Source organism: Tachyglossus aculeatus, chromosome X1 (assembly GCF_015852505.1).
Source record: "Tachyglossus aculeatus isolate mTacAcu1 chromosome X1, mTacAcu1.pri, whole genome shotgun sequence".
NCBI lineage: Eukaryota > Metazoa > Chordata > Mammalia > Monotremata > Tachyglossidae > Tachyglossus > Tachyglossus aculeatus.
This window is the reverse complement of record NC_052101.1, coordinates 125,531-150,783: the sequence shown is the minus strand read 5'-3', so window position 1 is coordinate 150,783 and position 25,253 is coordinate 125,531. Positions and strand designations below refer to the sequence as shown.

General features: G+C 46.0%; 1 protein-coding gene across 1 annotated transcript; it reads left to right on the top strand.

The window, feature by feature from the left end:
• The first annotated feature begins 3,307 nt into the window (after positions 1-3,307).
• Positions 3,308-17,838, top strand: IAH1 (isoamyl acetate hydrolyzing esterase 1 (putative)). Its single transcript, XM_038772968.1, has 6 exons — positions 3,308-3,377; positions 6,142-6,194; positions 8,531-8,679; positions 11,568-11,729; positions 14,059-14,180; positions 17,350-17,838. The coding sequence occupies exons 1-6, from the start codon at positions 3,327-3,329 to the stop codon at positions 17,545-17,547; spliced, it is 735 nt and encodes a 244-aa protein (XP_038628896.1). The 5' UTR covers positions 3,308-3,326; the 3' UTR covers positions 17,548-17,838.
• The last annotated feature ends 7,415 nt before the right edge of the window (positions 17,839-25,253 follow it).

Sequence of the window (25,253 nt, the reverse complement as noted above, 5' to 3'; positions counted from 1 at the left end):
CTGGCCCGGAATGGCCTCCCTCCACACATCCTTCAAACTCTCTTCCTTCAGCACCCTACTGAGAGCTCACCTCCTCCAGGAGGCCTTCCCAGACTGATCTCCCTCCTTCCTCTCTCCCTCGTCCCCCTCCCCATCCCCCCCGCCCTACCTCTTTCCCCTCCCCACATCACCTGTATATATGTTTGTACCTATTTATTACTCTATTTTACTTGTACATATTTACTATTCTATTTATTTTATTTTGTTAATATGTTTTGTTTTGTTGTCTGTCTCCCCCTTCTAGACTGTGAGCCCGCTGTTGGGTAGGGACCGTCTCTATATGTTGCCAACTTGTACTTCCCAAGTGCTTAGTATAGTGCTCTGCACACAGTAAGCGCTCAATAAATACGATTGAATGAATGAATGAATAGTGATGGCATTAATTAAGTGCTTACTATGTGCAAAGCACTGTTCTAAGTGCTGGGGAGGTTACAAGGTGATCAGGTTTTCCCCGGGGTGGGTGGGGGGGGGCTCACAGTCTTAATCCCCATTTTACAGATGAGGCAACTGAGGCACAGAGAAGTTAAGTGACTTGCCCAGAGGCACACAGCTGACAACTGGCAGAGCCGGAATTTGAATCCATGACCTCTAACTGCAAAGCCCGTGCTCCTTCCACTGAGCCACGCTGCTTCTCTAAGTGGGTCTCCTGACTCCCAAGTCCCATGCTTATAATTTCAACAAATGTAAGAAATGAAATGATAAGCTGCAAAAATCCTCATACTGGACTGGCAATATTCCACAGGCTCTAAGGCACTGATTCAGCTCTCTTCCTCATTGCTTCTACTTTCTCCATCCCCATTCCAGCTCACTTGCTGTGCTTCTCTAATGCCAACCTAGTCACTGCCTCATTGTTCTCTCTCTTTGACCTCTTGCTCATACCCTTCTTCCTGTATTTCCCACAAGCTTCCACTCTCCCCATCTTTGAAGCCCTACTAAAATCACATCTCCTCCATGAGGCCTTCTTCAACTAATCTCTCACCTCCCCATCCCATTTCTCCCCCTACTGCTTCTCCAATGTACTTAAATCCACACTTCCAAAGTACTTAAGTACTCACCTCCTTCTGTCCCACCCACAGCACTTATGTACATATCCTTAAACTTGATTTTTTCCCTTACCTGTAACCTATTTTCATGCTTGTCTTCCCCTCTAGACTGCATGGCCCTGAATGGCAAGAATCAAGTCTCTCAACAGGATTGTACTCTCCTAAGCACTTGGTACAGTGCTCTGCACAGATCCGGTCGTTCTTTCTCAGTCTCTTTTGCAGGCTCCTCCTCCCCCTCCCATTCTCTCACTGTGGGGGTTCCCCAAGGATCAGTGCTTGGTCCCCTTCTGTTCTCGATCTACACGCACTCCCTTGGTGACCTCATTCGCTCCCACGGCTTCAACTATCATCTCTACGCTGATGACACCCAGATCTCCATCTCTGCCCCTGCTCTCTCCCCCTCCCTCCAGGCTCGCATCTCCTCCTGCCTTCAGGACATCTCCATTTGGATGTCCGCCCGCCACCTAAAGCTCAACATGTCGAAGCCTGAACTCCTTGTCTTCCCTCCCAAACCTTGCCCTCTCCCTGCCTTTCCCATCTCTGTTGACAGCACTACCATCCTTCCCGTCTCACAAGCCCGCAAACTTGGTGTCATCCTCGACTCCGCTCTCTCATTCACCCCTCACATCCAAGCCATGACCAAAACCTGCCGGTCTCAGCTCCGCAACATTGCCAAGATCCGCCCTTTCCTCTCCATCCAAACCGCTACCCTGCTAATTCAAGCTCTCATCCTATCCCGTCTGGACTACTGCACTAGCCTTCTCTCTGATCTCCCATCCTCGTGTCTCTCTCCACTTCAATCCATACTTCATGCTGCTGCCCGGATTATCTTTGTCCAGAAACGCTCTGGACATATTACTCCCCTCCTCAAAAACCTCCAATGGCTACCGATCAATCTGCGCATCAGGCAGAAACTCCTCACCCTGGGCTTCAAGGCTCTCCATCACCTCGCCCCCTCCTACCTCACCTCCCTTCTCTCCTTCTACTGCCCAGCCCGCACCCTCCGCTCCTCCACCGCTAATCTCCTCACTGTACCTCGCTCTCGCCTGTCCCGCCATCGACCCCCGGCCCACGTCATCCCCCGGGCCTGGAATGCCCCCAATCCCTCTGCCCATCCGCCAAGCTAGCTCTCTTCCTCCCTTCAAGGCCCTGCTGAGAGCTCACCTCCTCCAGGAGGCCTTCCCAGACTGAGCCCCTTCCTTCCTCTCCCCCTCGTCCCCCTCTCCATCCCCCCGTCTTACCTCCTTCCCTTCCCCACAGCACCTGTATATATGTATATATGGTTGTACATATTTATTACTCTATTTATTTATTTATTTATTTTTCTTGTACATTTCTATCCTACTTATTTTATTTTGTTGGTATGTTTGGTTCTGTTCTCTGTCTCCCCCTTTTAGACTGTGAGCCCACTGTTGGGTAGGGACTGTCTCTATGTGATGCCAATCTGTACTTCCCAAGCGCTTAGTACAGTGCTCTGCACATAGTAAGCGCTCAATAAATACGATTGATTGATTGATTGATGATGATGATGATGACCAGAGCCCTGAGGTCTAAGGTCTGAGGGCCGGGCCCCGGAGGGAGGAGAAGGAGGAGGAGGAGGGAGGAGAAGGAGGAGGAGGAGGGAGGAGGGAGAGGAAGAGGAGGAGGACCACCACCCCCGGGGCCCGGCCTCCTGGGGCTGCGGGCTGGGGGAGCCCAAGCCGGGAGGGGCAGTGCGTCCTCGGGCCCAGCGTGGGGGGGAGCGTGGGGGTGGGGGTGGGGGTGGGGAGCGGGTCCGACGAGGGGGACAGAAAGGGGACCGAGGCCCAGAAGCAGCGTGGCTCAGTGGAAAGAGCCCGGGCTTTGGAGTCGGTGGTCGTGGGTTCAAATCCCGCCTCTGCCAATTGTCAGCTGTGGCACCTTGGTCAAGTCACTTCACTGCTCTGGGCCTCGGTTCCCTCATCTGGAAAATGGGGACGAAGACTGTGAGCCCCCCGTGGGACAACCTGATCACCTTGTAACCCCCCCCCCCCCAGCGCATAGAACAGTGCTTTGCACATAGTAAGCGCTTAATAAATCCCATTATTATTATTATTATCTTCGGGAGAACAACACCCCGGGGGGAAGGGGACGGTCCTGAGGAGATTATTGCCGCCGCTTCCGCCATTGGCCAGGCCCGTGGCCGCTTTTCTCCCCAATTCCGGGCGGGGCCCGCCCATCCAGCCAGCCGCCACCTCCTGCTCCTCCTCCTCCTCCTCCTCCGCCATGGCCTTGCTGTGGCCCCGGGTCCTGCTGTTCGGCGACTCCATCACGCAGGTAGCGGCCGAGAGCCGGGGGCCCAAGGCTTCGGGCCCCCCAGCCCCGAAGAAGGCCCCTAAGAAGGCCCCTGTGGCCCCGAAGAAGAAGGCCCCTATGAAGGCCAGCAGGGCCCCGGGGAGCTCGGGCGGAGGGAGGCTGAGCTGCTGGCCGACCTCCCTCCGCCGCTGGCCTCCTCCGCCGGGCCTGCCACAACCCTCCCCAAGGCCCCGCCCCGGGCCCTCTCCCTCGCCCTCACCCTCCCCCTCCCCCTCGCCCTCCCCCTCCCCCTCACCCTCACCCACCTCTGCTGGCCTAACAGCCATTCCCCACTCCCACACCCCGGCCACTGGCCCACAGAACCCGTCATTCTTTCATTCATTCATTCATTCAACAGTTTATTGAGTGCCTGTTGTGTGCAGAGCACTGTCCTAAGCCCTTGGAAAGTGCAGTTCGACAAATGTCTACCCACAATGGGCTCACGGTCTAATAATAATAATAATTGGCATTTGTTAAGCGCTTACTATGTGCAAAGCACTGTTCTAAGCTGCTGGATGATGATGGCATTTATTAAGCACTTACTATGTGCACAGGGTGATCAGGTTGTCCCACGTGGGGCTCACCCTCTTAATCCCCATTTTACAGATGAGGTAACTGAGGCCCAGAGAAGTGAAGTGACTTGCCCAAGATCACACAGCAGACATGTGGCGGAGTCGGGATTCGAACCCATGACCTCTGACTCCAAAGCCCGTGCTCTTTCCACTGAGCCACGCTGCTTCTCTAGAAGTCAGTGGGGGGGAGACAACCAAGCAAGTAAACAGGCATCAGTAGCATCAACGTAAATAGAATTACATATACACTCCATTAATAAAATAGAATGATAAATAGGTACATATATACACACAAGTGCTGTGGAGCGGGGAGGGGGGGTAGAGCAGAAGGAGGGAGTCGGGGCGATGTGGGGGAGGAGAGCAGAGGAAACGGGGGCTTAGTCCGGGAAGGCTTCCTGGAGGAGGTGGGCTTTCAGTGGGGCTTTGAAGCGCTTAGTACAGTGCTCTGCACACAGTAAGCGCCCAGTAATAATACTGATGGTATTTGTTAAGCGCTATGTGCAATGCACTGTTCTAAGCGCTGTAAATACGATTGAATGAATGAAGGGGGGAAGAGAGCTAGTTTGGCGGTTGTGTGGAGGGAGGGCATTCCGGGCCAGAGGAAGGACGTGGGCCGGGGGGCGACGGCGGGACAGGCGAGAACGAGGCCCAGTGAGGAGGTGAGCGGCGGCAGAGGAGCAGAGGGTGCGGGCTGGACTGGAGAAGGACAGAAGGGAAAGGGTAAGAGGGGGCGAGGTGATGGACAGCCTTGAACCAGAGGCTGACGAGTTTTTGCTTGATTCGTAGGTTGACAGGCAACCACTGGAGATTTTTGAGAAGGGGCGTGACATGCCCAGAACGTTTCTGTAGAAAGATAAGCCGGGCAGCAGAGTGAAGTGTGGACAGAAACGGGGAGAGACAGGAGGTTGGGAGAGCAGAAAGGATGCTGATGCAGTAATCCAGTCAGGATAGGATGAGTGATGCTTAGTACAGTGCTAAGCACGTAATACAGTTCCCTGCACACAGTGAGTGCTCAATAAATCTGATTGAATGAATGAATAACTCGGTAGTGGTTTGGATGGAGATGAAAGTGTCCTTCACTGGACCCCCAGTGACTGCCCCCTGAGCCCGTTCACTGGACCACGTAAACCTCTGCCGAGCCTCTAGCTCCTGTCACTGTGCTTCAATCTCGTCTATCTGGCCACCGACCTCTCGCCCACATTCTACCTCTGGCCTGGAAACCCTCTCTCCTCGTATCCGACAGACAATTACTCTCCTCGCTTCAGAGCTTTATTGAAGGGACATCTCCTCCAAGAGGCCTTCCCAGACTAAGCCCTTCTTTCCTCCTCTGCCATTCCCTTCTGCGTCGCCCCTACTTGCCCCCTTTATTTATTCTCCCCTCCCAGCCTCACAGCATTTATATACATATATGTAATGTATTTATATTAATGTCTGTCTTCCCCTCTTGACTGTAAGCTCATTGTGTACTTGGAATGTATCCGTTTATTATTATATTGTACTCTCCCAAGCACCTGGTACAGTACCCTGCACAAAGTCAGTGCTCAGTAAATACGATTGACTGATCGACTGAATGACTCTAGCAATTCCCCCGGCCACTGGGCCTGGTTACTGGACCACATAAATCTCTGGGTTTCTAGCTATCTTCCAGTCACTGGACCACATAGCCTTTCTCTGGGCCCCTAATGAACCCTCTCTGCCCTAGTCACTGGACCACATAACCCTCTTCTAGGCCCCTAGTGACTCCCCACACCCCGACCCAGGTCCGGAGGATATCGTGCTTTTGTTCGCTTACATGAGGCCCTTGATTTGTTTCTGGAGGCTTTCCGAAAGCTTAGCTCTTAAATTTGCTTTCCGTGACATTACACTTCACATTCAGGAGCTTTGTTATGGCTTAAAGATTAATAAGAAGATTGGCCTTTTATAAAGTGTAACCAGCAACAACAGAAATGTTAATACAGGAAAATTGTTTTTTCTGCAAATCACCGCTAAACTGTTGAGTAACCACCTTCAGCTTATGCTCTCCCCTGAGCTGGACAAAAATGTGTTTTCTCACGGCGTGCACTCAGGCAATCAAAAGGAGCTTTACTAATTAAAATCTGTCACCAAATTATTTTAATGAAAATTATGAATGAAATGTACAAGAATAAAATGGAAACTGTCTTCTTTTTATATAGTTTTCTTTCCAGAAAGATGGGTGGGGATCATTACTTGCCGACAAGCTGGTCAGGTGAGACTTGGCAGTTTCGAGATTTATACCCACTGCATTTACTATTTCACAGCATAGGTCATGTCTCAGGAAATAAGACTCTGGAATGGAAAAGCACATTTGTACAGCCCATCTTTGCTCCTTTTACAGAGATTAACTTTCTTAGCCATAGTGCAACCTGGTGTTTGGAACGGAGAGGCGGGAGGGCAGCCCTTGAGCTTAACAAAATGGACAAGTTTCATACTGTCTGATGACTTTGATGAGTTAGTGAATACTCTGCAAAATGCACCTATCCACCGCCAATAAGGAAGAGTTATCCATCGAGAGAATAATAATAATAATTATGACATTTGGTAAGGGCTTACTATGTGCCAGGCACTGTACTGAGTGCCGGGGTGGATACAAGCAAATGGGGTGGGACACAGTTCCTTTCCCATGTGGGGCGCAGAATCTCCATCCTCATTTTACAGGTGAGGGAACTGAGGTCCAGTGAAGGGACTTGCCCAAGGTCACACAGCAGACAAGTGGCAGAGTTGGAATTAGAACTTTTGACCTTCTGATTCCCAGGCCCATGGTCTATCCACTATGCCATGCTGCTTCCCTAATTAAGGTATTTGTTAAGCGCTTACTATGTTGCCAGGCACTGTACAAGCAAATCGGGTTGGACGCAGTCCCTGCCCCACGTGGGGCTCACATTCTCAATCCCCATTTTACAGATGAGGGAACTGAGGTACAGAGAAGTGAAGTGACTTGCCCAAGGTCACACAGCAGATAAGTGACTGAGCCAGGATTAGAACCCTTGACCTTCTGACTCCCAGTCCCATGCTGTCTTCACTATGCCACACTGCTTCTCCAAAAAAGGGGCTCTCTCCTTTGAGTAAATATTGGGTCTTCTGAGTGTTTTTCAACCAAATATTAATTTTCTTCATTTCTGAAGGTTCAGATTTTTGAGCTGCTATTTTTTAAAAGCTGCTTAAATTTCAAACAGTTTTGAAATTTGCCTGCTGTTGCTACTTATAAACCATATATTCTTTGTGGAAGGAAATGCTACAGGAAATTGCCTTTTTGAGACTGTTCTATGGTTCAGATTGAACCCTTTTCTGTCCAATCAACTGGAAACAGATTGTCCTTGTTCCCTTTGGGTTTCTGCATGAGTTGCAATTAGATCCTCACCTCCCCTTCTCCAGTATTCCAGTATAGTATTATTTCTCTAACTTTTTAGAACAGTTTGGTTTTCTGAAGCCCAGAAGAGTGTTTTGGTGATCTGATGAGCTCCAAGGGGATCCACATCCAGATCTTGCTTACCAGGGAGAGAGGAATCAATCAGCAGCCTTGAACACCGGCTTCAGTAGTGCTTATGTGAAAAGGGGAGGATTTAAATAATAGGATTGTTTTTAAGATAACATTCTTTTCCATTTGGTTATTCACTGCTAAAAATGGAAGAGATTTCAGAGCTTAGGGCCTGGTCTCCTATCAAATTATCTCCAGAATCTGCCCCTTCCTCTCCATCCAAACTGTCACCATGCTGGTCCAAGCACTGTCATATCCTATCTCAACTACTGCATCAGCCTCCTTGCTGAGCTCCCTGCCTCCAGACTCTCCCTCCTCCAGGAAAATTCAGCCTGCTGCCTGGATCATTTTTCTGTAAATCATTCTGCACCCGTCTCTGCTCTCCTCAGAAAGAATGGTTTGCCCATCCGTCTCCTCATCAAGAAGAAACTCCTCACCGTTGACTTTAAGGCAGTCAGCCAACTTTTTTCATCCTTCTTATCCTCACTCCTCTCCTACTCCAACCTAGCCTGCAGACTTCACTCCTCTGACACCCACCTCACTGTGCCTCTTTCTTGTCTCCCTCGCCATCGACTCCTATCTCCAGTCCTAACTCCCACCCGCCCTCCTGCCTGGTACTCATCTGGCAGACTACTGCTCTCCTCAACTGAAAGCCCTATTAAAATCACATCCCCAGGAAACTTCATCTGACAATTTGCTCATCTTCCCACGCTATCCCACTACCTACTGTGACAACTGTGCACTTGAATCCTTAGCCCCTAAGCACATAGGTGCCTTACCCTCCAACACTTATCTACATCTCTTTGTGCCCGACTCCCCCTACCTATAATTTATCCAGCGGAGCATAAGCTCTCTGAGGGAAGGAATAGTGTCTGCTTACTCTGTACCTGGGAAAGTGTTTAATAGGCTCTTAGTGAGGTCCACTGACTGATTGACAGAGTAGTGGAAAATTTGGTTGTACTGTTGAAAGGAGAGCCCTTGAAATTACCAGCCTAGATTAAAATTTTTTAATTGTTTAATATTGTCTTATCCAGAAATCTTTTTCCTCTTTGTTGACTTGTTTTTAGGAAATGTGACGTTTTTAATCGTGGGTTTTCAGGCTACAATACCAAATGGGCCAAAATAATCCTTCCAAGGATAATTAAGAAAAGCACTACTGCCGAAAACCCTGTTGCAGTTACCATTTTCTTTGGCGCTAATGACAGTGCTTTGAAAGGTAAGAGTCTTTTTTCATTTTCCCCTAGCTCCTTTAGAGGTTTCTTATTTCACAAAGAATTGAAGTTTACAAAACCTCAGTTCTTTGTATTTTGATATTCCTACCTAGTTAATTATCAGCTCCCCAACTTAACCTGGGCTCGGTCTCTTCAGTGTGAGAGTTCCCCTCACCCCCTCCATTTCCACATATTCTGGGTTTCAGCAGACTTGACATTTAAAATTCTTTAGCATCTGCTGAAAGTCACTGGTATATATGAATAGAAGGCCTTGAGTTTGGGAGGAAGTTAGCAGCCAAAGATTTGTATAGTTTCCCCACTCAGTGCCATCTGCTAGCAGTGGAGAGGTTGATAATGTGGCCAGCTTGGTGCTCTACCTTTCAGAGCCTTCCTTCCCAACCAGGACAGTTGCCAAGGACGCCACTCCCTACTGGGGTCAGTGGGGGCCCACCCTCTGGCAAGCGGGATTCTGCAGAGCTGCTGCTATTGCTGTGAGAGGCAGTGCAGGGTAGGCAGCAGGGATTGTTCCCCTTGGCTTCTGCACATCCCAGCCCATTGCACACCGAAGTCATCTGTGTCCCCTTGCATCTGCACATCCCAGCCTGTTGCCTCTTGAAAGGGCAGTCCCTCCCAGAGCAGGGCGGGGCCCCTTGGAGGCCCATGGACTGTCAGAGTCAAGCCAGGAAGGGCTGAGAGGTGACGGCAGACTGTCAGTTTGGGTGGGGAGGGGTTGAAGACTCAATCAATCAATCAATCAATCAATCATATTTATTGAGCGCTTACTATGTTCAGAACACTGTACTAAGCGCTTGGGAAGTACAAATTGGCAACATATAGAGACAGTCCCTACCCAACATTGGGCTCACAGTCTGAAAGGGGGAGACAGAGAAAAAAAAAAACCAAACATACTAACAAAATAAAATAAATAGAATAGATATGTACAAGTAAAATAAATAAATAAATAGAGTAATAAATATGTACAAACATATGTACATATATACAGGTGCTGTGGGGAAGGGAAGGAGGTAAGATGGGGATGGAGAGGGGGACGAGGGGGAGAGGAAGGAAGGGGTTCAGTCTGGGAAGGCCTCCTGGAGGAGGTGAGCTCTCAGCAGGGCCTTGAAGGGAGGAAGAGAGCTAGCTTGGCGGATGGGCAGAGGGAGGGCATTCCAGGCCCAGGGGATGATGAGAGCTGAGGGTCAATGGCGGGACAGGCGAGAACAAGGTACGGTGAGGAGATTAGCGGTGGAGGAGCGGAGGGTGCGGGCTGGGCTGGAGAAGGAGAGAAGGGAGGTGAGGTAGGAGGGGGCGAGGGGATGGACAGCCTTGAAGCCCAGGGTGAGGAGTTTCTGCCTGATGCGCATATTGATTGGTAGCCACTGGAGATTATTGAGGAGGGGAGTAATATGCCCAGAGCGTTTCTGGACAAAGATAATCTGGGCAGCAGCATGAAGTAATTAATTATTAATTAAAGTATGTGAGAAGTACAGAATAAACAAGCGGCACTGTCCCTGTGCACAAAGATTTTGCAATCTAGTGGTGGAGAGGATGCAGGACTTCTTCCCAACTCCTTGGAGAAACATAATCCATTCAGGTTTTAATAAGAGTTGTATATAGCACTGTATTGGGTAGTTACAGAAGAAATATAGAAATATAAGCCTTGCTGCCTCTTTTCAAGGATCATCCCACTAGATTCAAAGCTCCTCGTGGACAAGGCTGTCATCTAATAACTCTATTGTGCTCCTCTAAACTCTTAGTACTGTGCTGTTGCTCTATAAATACCACTGACCGATTCTCATCCATTAAATCTAGTAAACGGTTGGTGCTCTTGTGCCAAGGCCCTAAATGAGCTTTTCGCTATTGATGACTAGCCCTTCGTAGAAGAGGGTCCTAGGTGGGTGCTGAGCAAATTAAATTGTTGAATCAGAACATTCTACCACCTCCCAAATTACATATATATTTTTTTGAAAAATATTCTGATACTTCCATTTTGCTTTTTGAAATGTTGAGGCCTGGAAACTGCTGGTGATGACAACCATCTGCATAACATAACCATAGTATGATGATTGAGTGTGCCTTTCAGAGTTGTTGCTATGAAAACTACACAGTTCAGAACATTTTGCCTGTTAAATTCACTGTGTATGATGATTTCTCTGAATATTAATTGTACAAAATTCATAAATTCTTATTCTTTTCCTCCTTAATTTCTGCTGCTTTCAAGTTATTTGACAAGTTTTATACCTCTGAAAACCTCTGGAAGCGGGTGCTTGGGGAAGTGGACCTGCCACTACATAACTTTGAATAAAACATTGACTTTATATTCCCTTTCAACCAAACCCCAGTGAACTAATATCATTCTGACCTGTAATGGTCTCTTATAAAAACTATTCAAGGTGAAGTCTCTGAAAAGCCAGAGCTTGTCCTCTTAGGCCCCCTATAGCATTAGCTTTTTATTTTTAATAATAATAATAATGGCATTTATTAAGCGCTGACTATGTGCAAAGCACTGTTGTAAGCGCTGGTGAGGTTACAAGGTGATCAAGGTTGTCCCATGTGGGGCTCACAGTCTTAATCCCCATTTTACAGATGAGGTAACTGAGGCACAGAGAAGTTAAGTGACTTGCCCAAAGTCATACAGCTGACAACGGAAACGGGATTTGAACCCATGACCTCTGACTCCAAAGCCTGTGCTATTTCCACTGAGCCACACTGCTTCTTTAAAGTGCCTTACTTTTATTCCCTCAGGAAAGTATAGGAAGTTATGTGTTACGTTCTTTGTTGAATAGCTATGATAATCTAATTGTAGATTTGGGGAGTAGGAAGTTAATATTTCTGTACATGAAGATTTGTATATTTGTATTTAATAAAGGTAATATACTATTTCCTCCAACAGATGAAAATCCCAAGCAACACATTCCTTTGGATGAGTATGTTGAGAATTTAAAGACCATGATACAGTATCTTGAGTCTGTAGGTGTCCCTGGAAATAGGGTCATTTTGATAACACCACCCCCTCTTTGTGAATCAGCTTGGGAGAAGGAGTGCATTGCTCAAGGTAATGAGAATCTCATCTAATTTGGGGTTAAAAATGGTAGAAAGCTTTTGGCTAGATAAACGTGTGCAGGTTGCTTATCTCCATACTGAAAAACAGTTTGCTTTATATTTCTGCCTAAATCCAAGATGCTACCCAAGTGCTTAGTATAGTTCTTAGTAAAGATCAATTCACTCACAAACTGAGTTCCTGCTTGCTATTGCTGTTAAATCTGCTAAGCTCTAGAATAGCCTGGTAAACCAGGATTCTCCAAAATGCCAAATGTAAGATTTCTATTGGGCCACACCCTCCACCCTCCTGCTCCTTCAGATTCTTCGTGATTTCTCTGGCCTGCCCGACTCTACTGTGAAGGCTCTGTCTGGGTCAGTGATCACGTGAAGGAGGGAGAGAAAAGAAGAGAAGAGTCAGAAGTGATTGTTTTTAAGGTGCTAATATAATTTTAACTTGAAAAGTATTGGGGTCTGCTGCATGTTATATTGACATAATCAAAAAGGGTAGTGTTATAAGTTTGGCTCTCAATCATCTCTTTCACCCACTTGTAACCTCAAAAAAATTCTAATGGAGACTACTGGGAAAAAAATGAAGCAGCAGATAAAGTAGGAGTGGAAATTCCAAGAAGAAAGAGTGTAGATATGTGGGCTGTGGTTGCTGATGAGATGACCTGCCCAGAAAGGTAGGGGGGATGAATCAGACAGAATTTACAATCCCACTTGAAGCCAGAGATCCTGTCTATTGTATTATCATCCCAAGAGCTCAGTTCAGTGTTCTCCACACAGTAAATGCTCAGTAGATACCATTGATTGATTGATGGAGTAACAGTTTGCCCTTGGAGCTCTCAGGTTCCTTATTTTCATTGACTCCAATTGCACTAGATTTTTTTTAGGTAGCTCTGCGATCTGCGTTCCACCCATCACTCCTATCTTTAGGGTTAGGGTTCCTGCATTTATCAGATTATTAATCTTTATAGTAGTATGCTAGAAGTTGATATATTTGGGAAAACCTGATTTTTTGCAAGTTTTTGCATTGTTTCCGGTATGTAAATGTCCTTTTTTTCTGAGTATAAAATCACCACTTTCTGTCCAGTAATTAAACTTTGAAAAACCACTTTTTTCTTTTATAACGAAACTGTTGCAGTCTTCACTCTGCAAATTGTTACGGAGTCAACGCTTGACATGGAAGAGAGTGAAAGGAAAATTGGCGGGTAGCTGCTAAATAACTGTTCATTAAAATACCCCACTTCAACAACATCTGCTCATTTTTCAGCAGGTGAAATCTGCTTTGGAGAAGCAGGATGGGGGTGTCTGTTTTTTAAAGGTCAAAGTCTAACAAAATTCCACTTTAGTATTCTGTGTCATGACCTTGGTCCTGGCTTATTTATGGGGGATCTAAGGAGACAAGACCTGGGCGGTGGGAGAGGAAAGGAGACCCATCTCCATCCAAACCCTGCTCCCCTTACCACTGCACAGCCCAGACCCATTCTGGGTAAAACCCGGATCTTGAACTCTGAGCTTCTGCTGTTCCTTGACCATCACCTCCGTGGCTACTTCATCGTTGCCATCGGTAGTAATTATTGAGCACTTACCGTGTGCAGAGTACTGTACTAAGCACTTGGGAGAGTACAGTACAAGAGTTGGTAGATTGTGGGAGCAGCATGGTTTCGTGGAAAGAGCCCGGGCTTGGGTGTCGCAGGTCGTGGGTCTAATCCCAGCTCCACCATTTATCAGCTGTGTAACTTCGGGCAAGTCACTTAACTTCTCTGCACCTCAGTTACCTCATCTGTAAAATGGGGATTAAGACTGAGCCCCACGTGGGGCAACCTCATTAACTTGTATCTACCCCAGTGCTTAGAACAGTGCTTGGTGCATAGTAAGAGCTTAAAAAATGCCATCATCATCATCGTTCCCTGCTCACAGTGACCTCCCTGGATCTTGAGCACAACAAACAGTTCAGTCACATTGGGACCTGCCACCTTTGTCATTGTATTGTGGAAGGCACCAGGCTCTAACTTGTTTTTGTAACAGCTGTTTTCACACCTGCCACCTCCATAAATCTTTGCTTCCTTCACCGTCCTCCAGGCATGACTCAGTCCGTCCAGGGCCCAGGTTCACCTTCACTGTTTGCTTCGCCCAGTGTTGGTTCAACTTCCAACCTCACTCTGGGTCCAGTGGGTGGGGTGGGTGGGCTGCCCTTTCCTGCTCTCTCCTACCCCAACCCACAAGGTTATGGGAATCACGTGGTCTCCTTCTTCTCCACAGAGCCCATGGCCCAGGATTGCCGTCGATCCTAGGTTGGAATTCGCAACTGAAACTTAAATTTTCTTCTCCCTCCATAGGTTGCAAATTAAATCGGCTAAATGTGGTTGCTGGAGAGTATGCAAAAGCCTGTGTGCAAGTGGCTGAGGAGTGTGGGACTGAGGTGCTTGACCTGTGGACATTGATGCAGAAGGACAATCAGGTAGGGTAGTTTGTACGTGGTCAATATTTTCTCCATCAAAATTAAGAAGGCTCTCGAAATGATGACTTAAGCAAAGTTCTGTGAAGTCAGGGTGTGACAGACAATTAGCATGAAAGAAACTAATACAGGAGAATTGGGAAATGTACATGAATTCCTAGTCCCCTGTGGAAAATGTTTGTTTTTATAATAATGGGATTGCCGAAGATGTATTAATGAAAATGAGTAGGATGGAATAAAGAGAGAGCTGGCGTGACCTAGTGGATAGAGCATAGACCTGGGTTCTGATCCTGGCTCTGCTGCTTGTCTAGGCTGTAAACTTGTTGTGGGCAGGGAATGTATCTGTTCTATTGTACTAGTCCAAGTGCTTAGTACAGTGCTGTGCACACAGTAAGCCCTCAGTAAATATGATTGACTGACGACTGCTGTGTGATCTTGGGCAAGTCACATAACTTCTCTGTGCCTCAGTTACCTCATCTGTAAAATGGGGATTCAGACTATGAGCCCCATGTTGTTAATATGTTTTGTTTTGTTCTCTGTCTCCCCCTTCTAGACTGTGAGCCCGCTGTTGGGTAGGGACTGTCTCTATATGTTGCCAACTTGTACTTCCCAAGCTCTTAGTACAGTGCTGTGCACACAGTAAGCGCTCAATAAATACGATTGAATGAATGAATGAATGGCCGACCTAATTGGCTTGAATTAAGTGCTCACTCTGTGCAGAGTACCGTACTAAGCACTTGGGAGAGTACAATATAAGGTTGGCAAACATGATTCCTGTCTTCAAGGAGCGTACTGTCCCTGATTCTTCCATTTTGGCTTACAGAACTAATAGCTAGGGGAAGCAACCTGACCCGTTTAATGTGTAAAAATAAGAGAAAAATTACAACTGACCCTGAGGCCTTGTTTCTAAAAGGAATTCATTGACTTTTATTTCTACCATTTGGGTAAGAGGGTAGAGAGAAGGACATTTCTTCCTACAGCCCTCTTCTGGAATTGGGAGTCAGGGACTCCAGTAGGTGCCAAGAAGAGGGACTTTGGGCAGCTGTCATTATCACGGTAGTTGGCATTTGTTGAGCAATCAGTCATAGTTGTTGAGCATTAAATGGATGCAGAGCATTATACTAAGTGCTTGGAAGGGTCCAGTATAATAGAACTGATAGACATATTTCCTGCCCTCAAGGCGCTTACAGTCTAGAGGAGGAGAAAGACATTAAAATAAATTATGGATATATACATAAATGCTGTGGGACTGAGCATGAGGTGAATAAAGGGTACAAATCCAAGTGCAAGGGCTACTCAGAAGGGAGAGGGCCTAGTCTGGGAAGGCTCCTGGGAGGAGATGTGCTTTTAGTAAGGCTTCGAAGGTGGGGAGTGAGATCGCCTGCCGGTAATGAAGGGGGAGGGAGTTCCAGTCTGGAGGGAAAGAATGGGCAAGTGATCAGCAGCGAGATAGATGAGATAGAGGTACAGTGACTAAATTGGCCTTTAGAGGAGTGAAGTGAGTGTGCTGGGATGTAGTAGAAAATCAGCAAGGTAAGATAGGAGGGGGCAAGGAGATTGAGTGCTTTAAAGTCCAATGTAAGGAGTTTCCATTCGATGCGGAGGTGGATGGGTAAACACTTGAGGACTGGGGAAACAAGGACTGAATTTTTTTTAGAAAAATGATCCGGGCAGTAGAGTGAAATATAGACTGAAGTGGGGAGAAAAACGAGGCAAGAGGGCTGATGCAATAGTCAAAGTAGGATAAGATCAATGCTTGGATCATCATACTAGAAATTTGGATGGAGAGGAAAAGGCAGGTTTCAGTGTTGCTGCGAAGGTAGAACCAACAGGATTTGGTGACATTGAGAATAATAATAATAGTAGTAATAACAATGGCTTTTGTTAAGTGCTTATTGCATGCCAAGCACTATTCTAAGCGCTGGGGTAGCTACAAGGTAATCAGGTTTTCCCATGTGGGGCTCTCAGTCTTAATCCCATTTTACAGATGAGGTAACTGAGGCACAGAGAAGTTAAGTGAGTTGCACAAAGTCACACAGCTGACAAGTGGCAGAGCTGGGATTAGAACCCACGACCTCTAACTCCCAAGTCCTTGCTCTTTCCACTAAGCTACGCTGCTTCTCATTGGATGAAAATGAATGCCAAGGTTGGGTATAATAAGTTAATTGGAGCTGTTCAATAGATGTAAAAGATGCAGCTCTTGCCCTCAAGGAGCCTTTGATCTCATGGGTGAAACAAATAGCCAGGTTAAAAAAAGCATATATCCCAATGATAAAAAACCAAAAGTAATTGACAAAATGAAAGACAAATAAATGGATCCATATGACTACTAAGAGAGCCCATGAGGACCCATGACCCAAGCGCTTAGTACAGTGCTCTGCACATAGTAAGCGCTCAATAAATACGATTGATTGATTGACCCAGGAAGGAGGATTAGTCAAAGAATGTCTTTTGCAGAGGTTGACTTTTAAAGATGGGGAGGGCATGTGGTTTGCAGATTTGGAAGGGAGAGAGACTAATATATGGTCAGGTTGTGCCCATATTGATGTTTGCGGGAGCTGAAGGCCAGCAAAGCTGTGTAGTGTTCAGATGCGAGAGTGGGTTTTCACCGTAGATGTTAAACACTCTAAGCATTAGTGGAGCTGATGGAGGTCAAAGGAAGCAGAGGAAAAAAATGGATTCTAGAAGGCAGTAGATGATGACAACTTGTACCCTTCAATTTAGTGGGGGAGACAGCAGCTTAATTAAAGAATATGAGTAGGAGAAAAGGATCCTAACAATGGTATTTGTTTATGTGATAATGGGTACAGGTGCTAGAACCTGTGCTGGTCTGTCTCATGATGACAACTTGTACCTTTCAATTTAGTGGGGGAGACAGCAGCTTAATTAAAGAATATGAGTAGGAGAAAAGGATCCTAACAATGGTATTTGTTTATGTGAGAATGGGTACAGGTGCTAGAACCTGTGCTGGTCTGTCTCTATAATGAAATTGTCTTCAAGAACCACCAATTCAACACCCCAGGTTTGTGATTTTATCATGGAGTCAGTAAAGGTTTTAGTGCAAATCTCGTGCATAATCGTTCCACTGGGCCTGTTAACCAGAGCAGCTCTAGCCTCTAATCTATGAATTTCCTTAGAAGATCAACAGCAAGGTTTGTTTTTTTCATTACAGGACTTTACTTCCTACCTGTCTGATGGGCTGCACTTATCAGCAAAGGGCAATGAATTTCTGGCATCCCTACTTTGGCCCCTTCTGGAGAAGAAATTGGCTACCCTGCCTTTGATCCTTCCTTACTGGCGTGATGTATCAGAGTCGAACCCTGAACAGAGTCTTCTGGAGGAAGAAGAAAATGCTAAACAGCTTCTTTGATGTGCAGAGTGCTGAAGAGCAATGACAGTAGTAGTGACACAGATTACAACAAGTTTTGTTAAAGGGCATTATTGTCAAAGTGTTGAGTTCTAACAGAATGACTGAAGTATTTTAATGCTGATGGCTGCTGGTGATCATTTTCCAGTTTCACCTGCATAAACCTATGTAAAAGCTCATGTTAGGAGCATTTTTCATTTGATGATTTACCAAAAATTGAAAACGGCTGTTTTTTGTAATGTTGACATCTGGAAATAAGTTTTTTGAGTATAAAAAGATTCAACATTTTGGAAATCACTGTTTCTCATTCTCTCATACCCACTTTTGTTCCATTATATATCAAATTAGAAAAACTGCAACTCAGATTGAACAAGGCTCGTTAAAGATAGCAATGACATAGGGCAAAAGTTGCTGTAGTATTAGTGTACAATTATTCAAACACTAGGTTTGGTGGACTCTCTGGTGAGCAATAAGCAACTTGCGAAGATTTAATTCTACAAACTATAAATGAATAAAACAACATGAACAATCTTTACATAGCAAATGCTGGCTACACCAGAGAAGCAGCGTGGCTCAGTGGAAAGAGCCCGGGCTTTGGAGTCATAGGTCATGGGTTCAGATCCCGGCTCTTCCAATTGTCAGCTGTGTGACTTTGGGCAAGTCACTTCACTTCTCTGGGCCTCAGTTACCTCATCTGTAAAATGGGGATTGAGATTGTGAGCCCCACGTGGGACACCTGATCACCTTGTATCCCCCCCGGGCGCTTAGAACAGTGCTTTGCACATAGTAAGTGCTTAACAGATACCATTATTATTATTATTATTATTATTATTACACCAAGAAAAGTAAGCTGGGAGCCAGCTAAATTAGAACCATTAACAATTTGCATTTGCATATCTCTATATCTTCAAGAACACCCTAGGCGAAGCAGAGGAATAACACAATGATTCCCGGGCACCCATATAAAAGGATTATTAAAGGGTGGGGTTTCACTCCCTGTTGGCCAAATAGAAAATGGGGGCTCAATCAATTAATGGTATTATGCACTTACTGGGTGCAGAGCACTGTACTAAGCAATTGGGAAAGAGTTGGTAGATGTGATACTTGCCCACATGGAGTTTACAGTCTACAAGGGAGGAGGAGTACAGATTAGAGCAATTAATAGAGTAGAAGAATATTTGCATAAGTATTGTGGGGCCGGGATGAGAATCAAGGTGCTTAAGAGGTAAATGGCCAAGTTCATAGGCAACACAGAGGGGAGGGCAGGGAGGGAAAATAGAGAGCTTAGTCTGGGAGCCTCTTGATTTTAGAAAGGTTTTTAAGGTTGGAAAGTGGTAGACCGTCAGATATCAAGGGGAAGGGAGTTTCAAGCCTGAGGGAGAATATGGGCCAAGGGTCATTGGCAGGATAGACAAGATGGAGGTTAGACAGTAGCTTGGCACTAGGGGAGTGGAGGGGGCAAGTTGGGTTGTATTAAAAGATCAGTGAAATTAGGTAGGAGGGAGAGTGTTTGAGTGCCCAGAGGCTGATATTAAGGAGTTTCTGTTGGCCGCTGAGGTGGATGAGCAATCACTGGAGGTTTTTGAGGAGTGGGGAGATAATGGAATGGTTTCTCAGAAAAGTGATATGGGCAGCAAAGTATGGACTGGAGTGAGGAAAGAGGATAGAGGGAGTTTCAGTGAGGATGCTGATGCAGTAGTCGAGCTGGGATATGATGATGATATTGAGCGCTTACTGTGTGTCAAGCACTGTTCTGAGAGCTGGGTATGATAAGTGCTTGGATCAGCGTGATAGCAGCTTGGGTGGAGGGGAGGGGATGGATTTGAGTGATGTTTAAAAGGAAGAACTGGCAAGATTTGGTGACAAAAATCCATGTGTGGTTTGGATGAGATGAGTCAAGGATGGAGTAAGTTATGGACTTGTGAAGTAACAAGGATAGTGGTGCTGTATACCATTAAAGAAAAATCAGGGAGGATGGGGTTTGAGTGGTAAGATGAGGAGTTCTGTTTTGGAGATGTGAAGTTTGAGGTTTTGGTGGGATACTGAAAAATGAGGGCATTTTCTTCTCTGAACTAGTACAGTTTTGTTAGTCTAATGGAAGTAAAGTTAACAACTTGGTTACTCACCCCAGCCATGTAGCACTTACGTACTTTTGTTCCTATCCTTATGCTCTATGATTTCCCCTGTTTGCAATTTAATGTCTGCCTTCCCCTGTAGACTGTAAGCTTCTTCTGGGCAGGGATCACATCTGCGCACTCTATTGTAATTTCCCAAATGCTTAATACAGTGCTATGTACACTGTAAGCACTCAGTAGTAACAATGGCATTTAATAAGCACTTTGTGCAGAGCACTGTACTGAGTACTGGAAGAAAATACACAGGTGGGAATTAGACATGGTCCTTATCCCTCAAGGGGTTGACAATCCATGATTCAAATTTTATATTTGGTTAACTTTTGAGTTATAGAATTAGAGAACCCAAATGAACTGCACTAGAAGATAGAGGGATGATTCGCGAAGATGTATCAGAATCACGGTATGTTGACATCTAGACTGATTTAGTCAATCCTTCTAGTCCTTCTTGTCAATCCTAGACTGTGAACCCGTTGTTGGGTAGGGACCGTCTTTATATGTTGCTGACTTGTACTTCCCAAGCGCTAAGTACAGTGCTCTGCACACAGTAAGTGCTCAATAAATGCGATTGAATGAATGAATGAATGTTGTTTCAAAATGTACTTAAAACATATGTTGAGAAGCAACATGGCCTAGTGAATAGAGCACAGACCTGGGAGTGAGAAAGACCTGGCTTCTAATCCCAGTTCTGCCACTTGTCTGCTGTGTGACCTTGGGTAAATCATTTAATTTATCTGTGCCTCATCTGTAAAATGGGGATTAAGTCTGTGAGTATTACATGGAACAGGGACTATGTTTAACCCAGTTACCTTATATCTACCCCAGTGCTTAGTACAGTGCCTGTCACATAGTAAATGCTCAATACTAAAATTATTATTATTATTATTATTATATAATTTGGTAATTAATCTTGAAGTTAAATAGTTACTAAAGAAAGATTTTTGCCACACAGTCCCAGAACTTGACTTCATATTTGTTTGCTTGCTTAGGAAATGCTGAGCAGCTCCACAACAGGCTATATTTCAAGTAGGATAGTTTTGAAGCATTCGTAGGAAGTGAATAAGGCAAACTGAGGAAGCTGACTACCTGTTGGCATTTTTTTCATATATGATTGGATAGCTATATGAAATATAGCATGCCTTCCTAATGGAAACCTAGGGCTAGAAGGTGCTTATGAACCTTACTTGAGGCTTTGAGATCTGGATCTGCTACAATCGCCAAATATAATTGACCTCCCTCCTGTCTCTCCTACTTCACTCTGCTGCCCAGATCATTTTTCTGAAAAAACTGTTCCATCCACATCTTCCCACTCCTCAGGAACCTCCAGTGGTTGATCATCCACCTCTTCATCGAACAGAAACTCCTTATCATCAGCTTTAAAGGATAGAATCAGCTCACCCTCTCCTACTTTGAGAAGCAGCATGGCTCAGTGGAAAGAGCCCGGGCTGTGGAGTCCAGAGGTCATGGGTTCAAATCCCGGCTCCGCCAACTGTCAGCTGTGTGACTTTGGGCAAGTCACTTAACTTCTCTGTGCCTCAAGTACCTCATCTGTAAAATGGGGATTAAAACTGTGAGCCCCCTGTGGGACAACCTGAACACCTTGTAACCTCCCAGCACTTAGAACAGTGGTTTGCACATAGTAAAGCACTTAACAAATACCATTATTATTATTATTATTACCTTATCTTGCTGATTTCCTAAAACAACCCAGCCCACACGCTTTGCTTCTCTGACGCTGACGTTTTCACTGTACCTTGATCTCACGTCTAATTTGCTGCCTACCCCTTGCCCAAATCGTCCCTCTGGCCTGGAAGTCCTTCCCCTTTCACATTCGATAGACCAGCGCACATCCCACCTTCAGAGCCTTATTAAAGTCACATCTTCTCCAAGAGGCCTTTCCCGACTAAGCCCTCATTTCCCCTACTCTCTGCCTTCTGCGTGGCCTATGCACTTGGATCTGTACCCTTTAAGCACTTAGTAGTTGCCCCACTCTCAGCACTTATCCATAATTCCACATATCCACATATCCATAATTCATTTTAACGTCTGACTCCCCTCTTAACTATAAGCTCCTTGTGGGCAGGCAATGTCAAGTCTGTTGTATTTTACCAAGTGCTTAATACAGTGCCCTGCAGACAGCAAGTGCTCAGTAAATAGAATTGATTGATTGATTGACAAATTGACAAAACACTCCCCTCCTCTCCTTATCTTCAAGGCCCTTATGAAGTCAGGAGGTGTGACTCCAGACCTTATTTCTCCATCTCCTGAAACTTGTCAAATAAGCACTTGGGTGCTCCCACACAACCCCCTGCTGCACTACCCCCACCCTCTTGCCCTTATATGCATCCCTTTAAAGTCAGTTACTTCCCCTTGTCTGCTTCCCTTTCCTGCTGACTTGATTTAGGGTCTGACACCCATTGCTGACAAGTCAGGGGACCTGGGTTCTGATGCTAGCTCAGCCACCTGCCTGCTGTGTGGCCTCCAGCAAGTCACTTAACTCTTCTGTATCTCAAATTTCCTCAATTGTAAAATAGGGATTTAATTCCTGTTCCCTCTCCTACTTAGACTGTGAGCCCCATGTGGGACAGGGATGGTGTCCAACCTGTAATCTTGTAACTATCACCCTAGTGCTTAGGTCAAGGATTGGCACTTAGTAATAATTAACAAAAATCACAATTATAAATATTATTGCTAATGATAATTCATTCAATCATATTTATTGAGCGCTTACTATGTGCAGAGCACTGTACTAAGCTCTTGGGAAGTACAAGTCGGTAATCTATTCACCATGTCATTCCTCTTGCTTATGTTTCTCCCCTTGTCTGGAACTCCCTCCCACTTGAAAAGCTCCTGACCACAGCTTCCCCTCCCTTAAAAGCCCTTTAAGAAACCTTCCCCAAATAATTTCTAATCTCCCCACTTTATATCTCTTGAACTGCCACTTCAGCTCTTCTGGGCCAACTAACCACTGGGACATTCACAACTTCCCTAAACGTATATTATACACCCTACTACTTAAGCACTCATTCACATGCATAGCCCTTTACTGTCTTCCTCCTGTCTGTAAATTATTTCAGTATCTGTCCCCCCAGTTAGATTTTAACTCCTTGTGGCCAGGGCTCATGTTTATTTACTCTTTTGCATTCTCCCCTTCTAAACTGTAAGCTAGAATGTGTCTGTTATACTATTATATTGTTCTCTCCCAAGGGCTTAGTACAGTATTCTGCACACAGTAAGTGCTCAAAAAATGTGATTGGCTGACAGGGGCTGAATAAATACTGTTTGCTTGGCCCCCCTGGTTCTGCTTGGGTAGCCAGACATCTAGTTTCGTAGCAGGCAGTGTGGTCTTCAGCCAGCCTGTTTCCCGTTCCCTGCCAAGTTTTGATGTGAACCTAGATGCTCTAAACATCCGTTGATGGCAATTTATTGCATGATTACTGTGTGCAGAGCACTGAACTAAGTGCTTGGCACTGTACGGGATGATGATTTTCCTTCAATGGCTTGACTCTGGACTAATGTAAAGGCTCTGGAGCAGACGGGCAGATCCCAGATTCCCTCCAAGAGAAACACTCTAGGATCACATGGTACTTGTGCATTTCAGGAAATAGATGTGCATGAAACCACCTTATGCTGTGTGCCCATTGTAATGCCTGTGCTTTCAAGTGATTTTCCTCGCCCAAGATATGGGAGGACAATTGGTGGGGGAACCATAACAGCTATTGCTGCCAGCATTGCTGACCCCAACATGGAAGCAGTGTTTATTGTAACATTGCATTGAAGGGAAGGACAAAAGAGACAAATGGATATTAGCAGGATTCTCAAGTTGTTGCTTTGCGGGGAACTGAAACAGGGCACGTATAAGTAGGAAAGAAGAAACACTTCAGAGGTAGAGTGAAACAGTCTTAAATTATAAGATAGAGCACTGTTGGGAGAAAATTGCAACCCAGATCAGTAGGGTGAGTGGCAATCAGAGGTAGACTGTTGCAGAACATCAATCTGAGATTAAAAACAAGGCAATCAATCATTCATATTTATTGAGTGCTACTGTGTGAAAGTGGAAAGCTCTTTAGTTTAATCAAGGACAATTTTTACCCATTTTACTTGGAATGACCAGGTAGGTCTTTCCAAGCCCTGCCTATGTGAATGGATAGGCCATGATTTCTCCCATAGTCAAGGCATCTTTAAATGTGATGGATAAACCACACAGATTAATGTAATATACATTCAGTACCTAGGTGTCACCACGCTAAGGACATTATTATTATTATCATTAAGCGCCACTGAGTAGTTTCTGATTCATAGCAGCTCTATGGATATATTTTCTCCAGAACATCCTGTCTTCTGCCACAATCCGTAACCTTTCTAATGCTTCTTCCATTATCATTGTTATAATAATAATAATAATAATATGGCAGTTGTTAAGCACTATGTGCCGAGCAATGTTCTAAGCACTGGGATAGATATAAGGTTATCAGTTTGTCCCACATGTGTCTCACGGTCTTAATCCCCATTTTATAGATGTGGTAACTGAGGCACAGAGAAGTTAAGTGACTTGCCCAAAGTCGCACAGCTGACGAGTGGCGGAGCCAGGATTAGAACCCAAGACCCATGACCTCTGACTCTAAAGTCCATGCTCTTTCCGCTAAGATACACTGGGAAAGTACAATTCAGCAATAAGAGAGACAATCCCTGCCCACACCGGGTTTACAGTCTAGAAGGGGGGAGGCAGACAACAAAACAAGTAAACGGGCATCAATTTAAATAAACAGAATTATGATCTCTATCCATCCAGGTGCTGGTCTGCCTCTTCCATGTTTTCCCTGGACTTTCCAGCGTGGCTCAGTGGAAAGAGCCCGGGCTTTGGAGTCAGAGGTCATGGGTTCAAATCCCAGTTCTGCCAATTGTCAGCTGTGTGACTTTGGGCAAGTCACTTAACTTCTCTGGGCCTCAGTTCCCTCGTCTGTCAAATGGGGATGAAGACTGTGAGCCCCCTGGGGGACAACCTGATCACCTCGTAACCTCCCCAGCGCTTAGAACAGTGCTTTGCACATAGTAAGCGCTTAACAAATGCCATTATTATTATTATTACAAGGTGATCAGGTTGTCCCAGGTGGGGCTCACAGTCTTCATCCCCTTAATGAGGTAACTGAGGCCCAGAGAAGTGAGTTGCCCAAAGTCCCCCAGCTGACAACTGGTGGAGTGGGGATTTGAGCCCGTGACCTCTGACCCCAAAGCCCGGCCTCTTTCCACGGAGCCACGCCGCTCCCCTAGCCGGGCTAACGGGGCTAGGCCCGGGGCTAGGCTGGGGTGCCCGGGTGAAGGGGGGCGGCGGGCACGTCCTAAGATGGCGGCTGCAGCGCCGTCAGCTTCGTCCTCCTCGTCTCCGTCGTGGCGGTTTCAGCTCGCGGGGGCGGGGGCGGGGGCTGCGGGTTCCCGGCCTGCCGCGCGACCGTCCCTCCCTTCCGGGAGGTTGGGACTCTGGCGTCCGTCGGGCCGAGGCCCTGCTCGGCTCCTCGGCCGTGTCCACCGGCCGCCTCCACCTTCCTCCGCCCGCCCCACGGGCCCCGGGGAGCCCCG

Coding starts and splice junctions, on each gene's coding strand:
- IAH1 (XM_038772968.1), top strand. CDS start 3,327: ATGGCCTTGCTGTGGCCCCGGGTCCTGCTGTTCGGCGACTCCATCACG. Junction 3,378..6,141: donor TCGGCGACTCCATCACGCAG/GTAGCGGCCGAG, acceptor CTTTTTATATAG/TTTTCTTTCCAGAAAGATGG. Junction 14,181..17,349: donor TGATGCAGAAGGACAATCAG/GTAGGGTAGTTT, acceptor TTTTCATTACAG/GACTTTACTTCCTACCTGTC.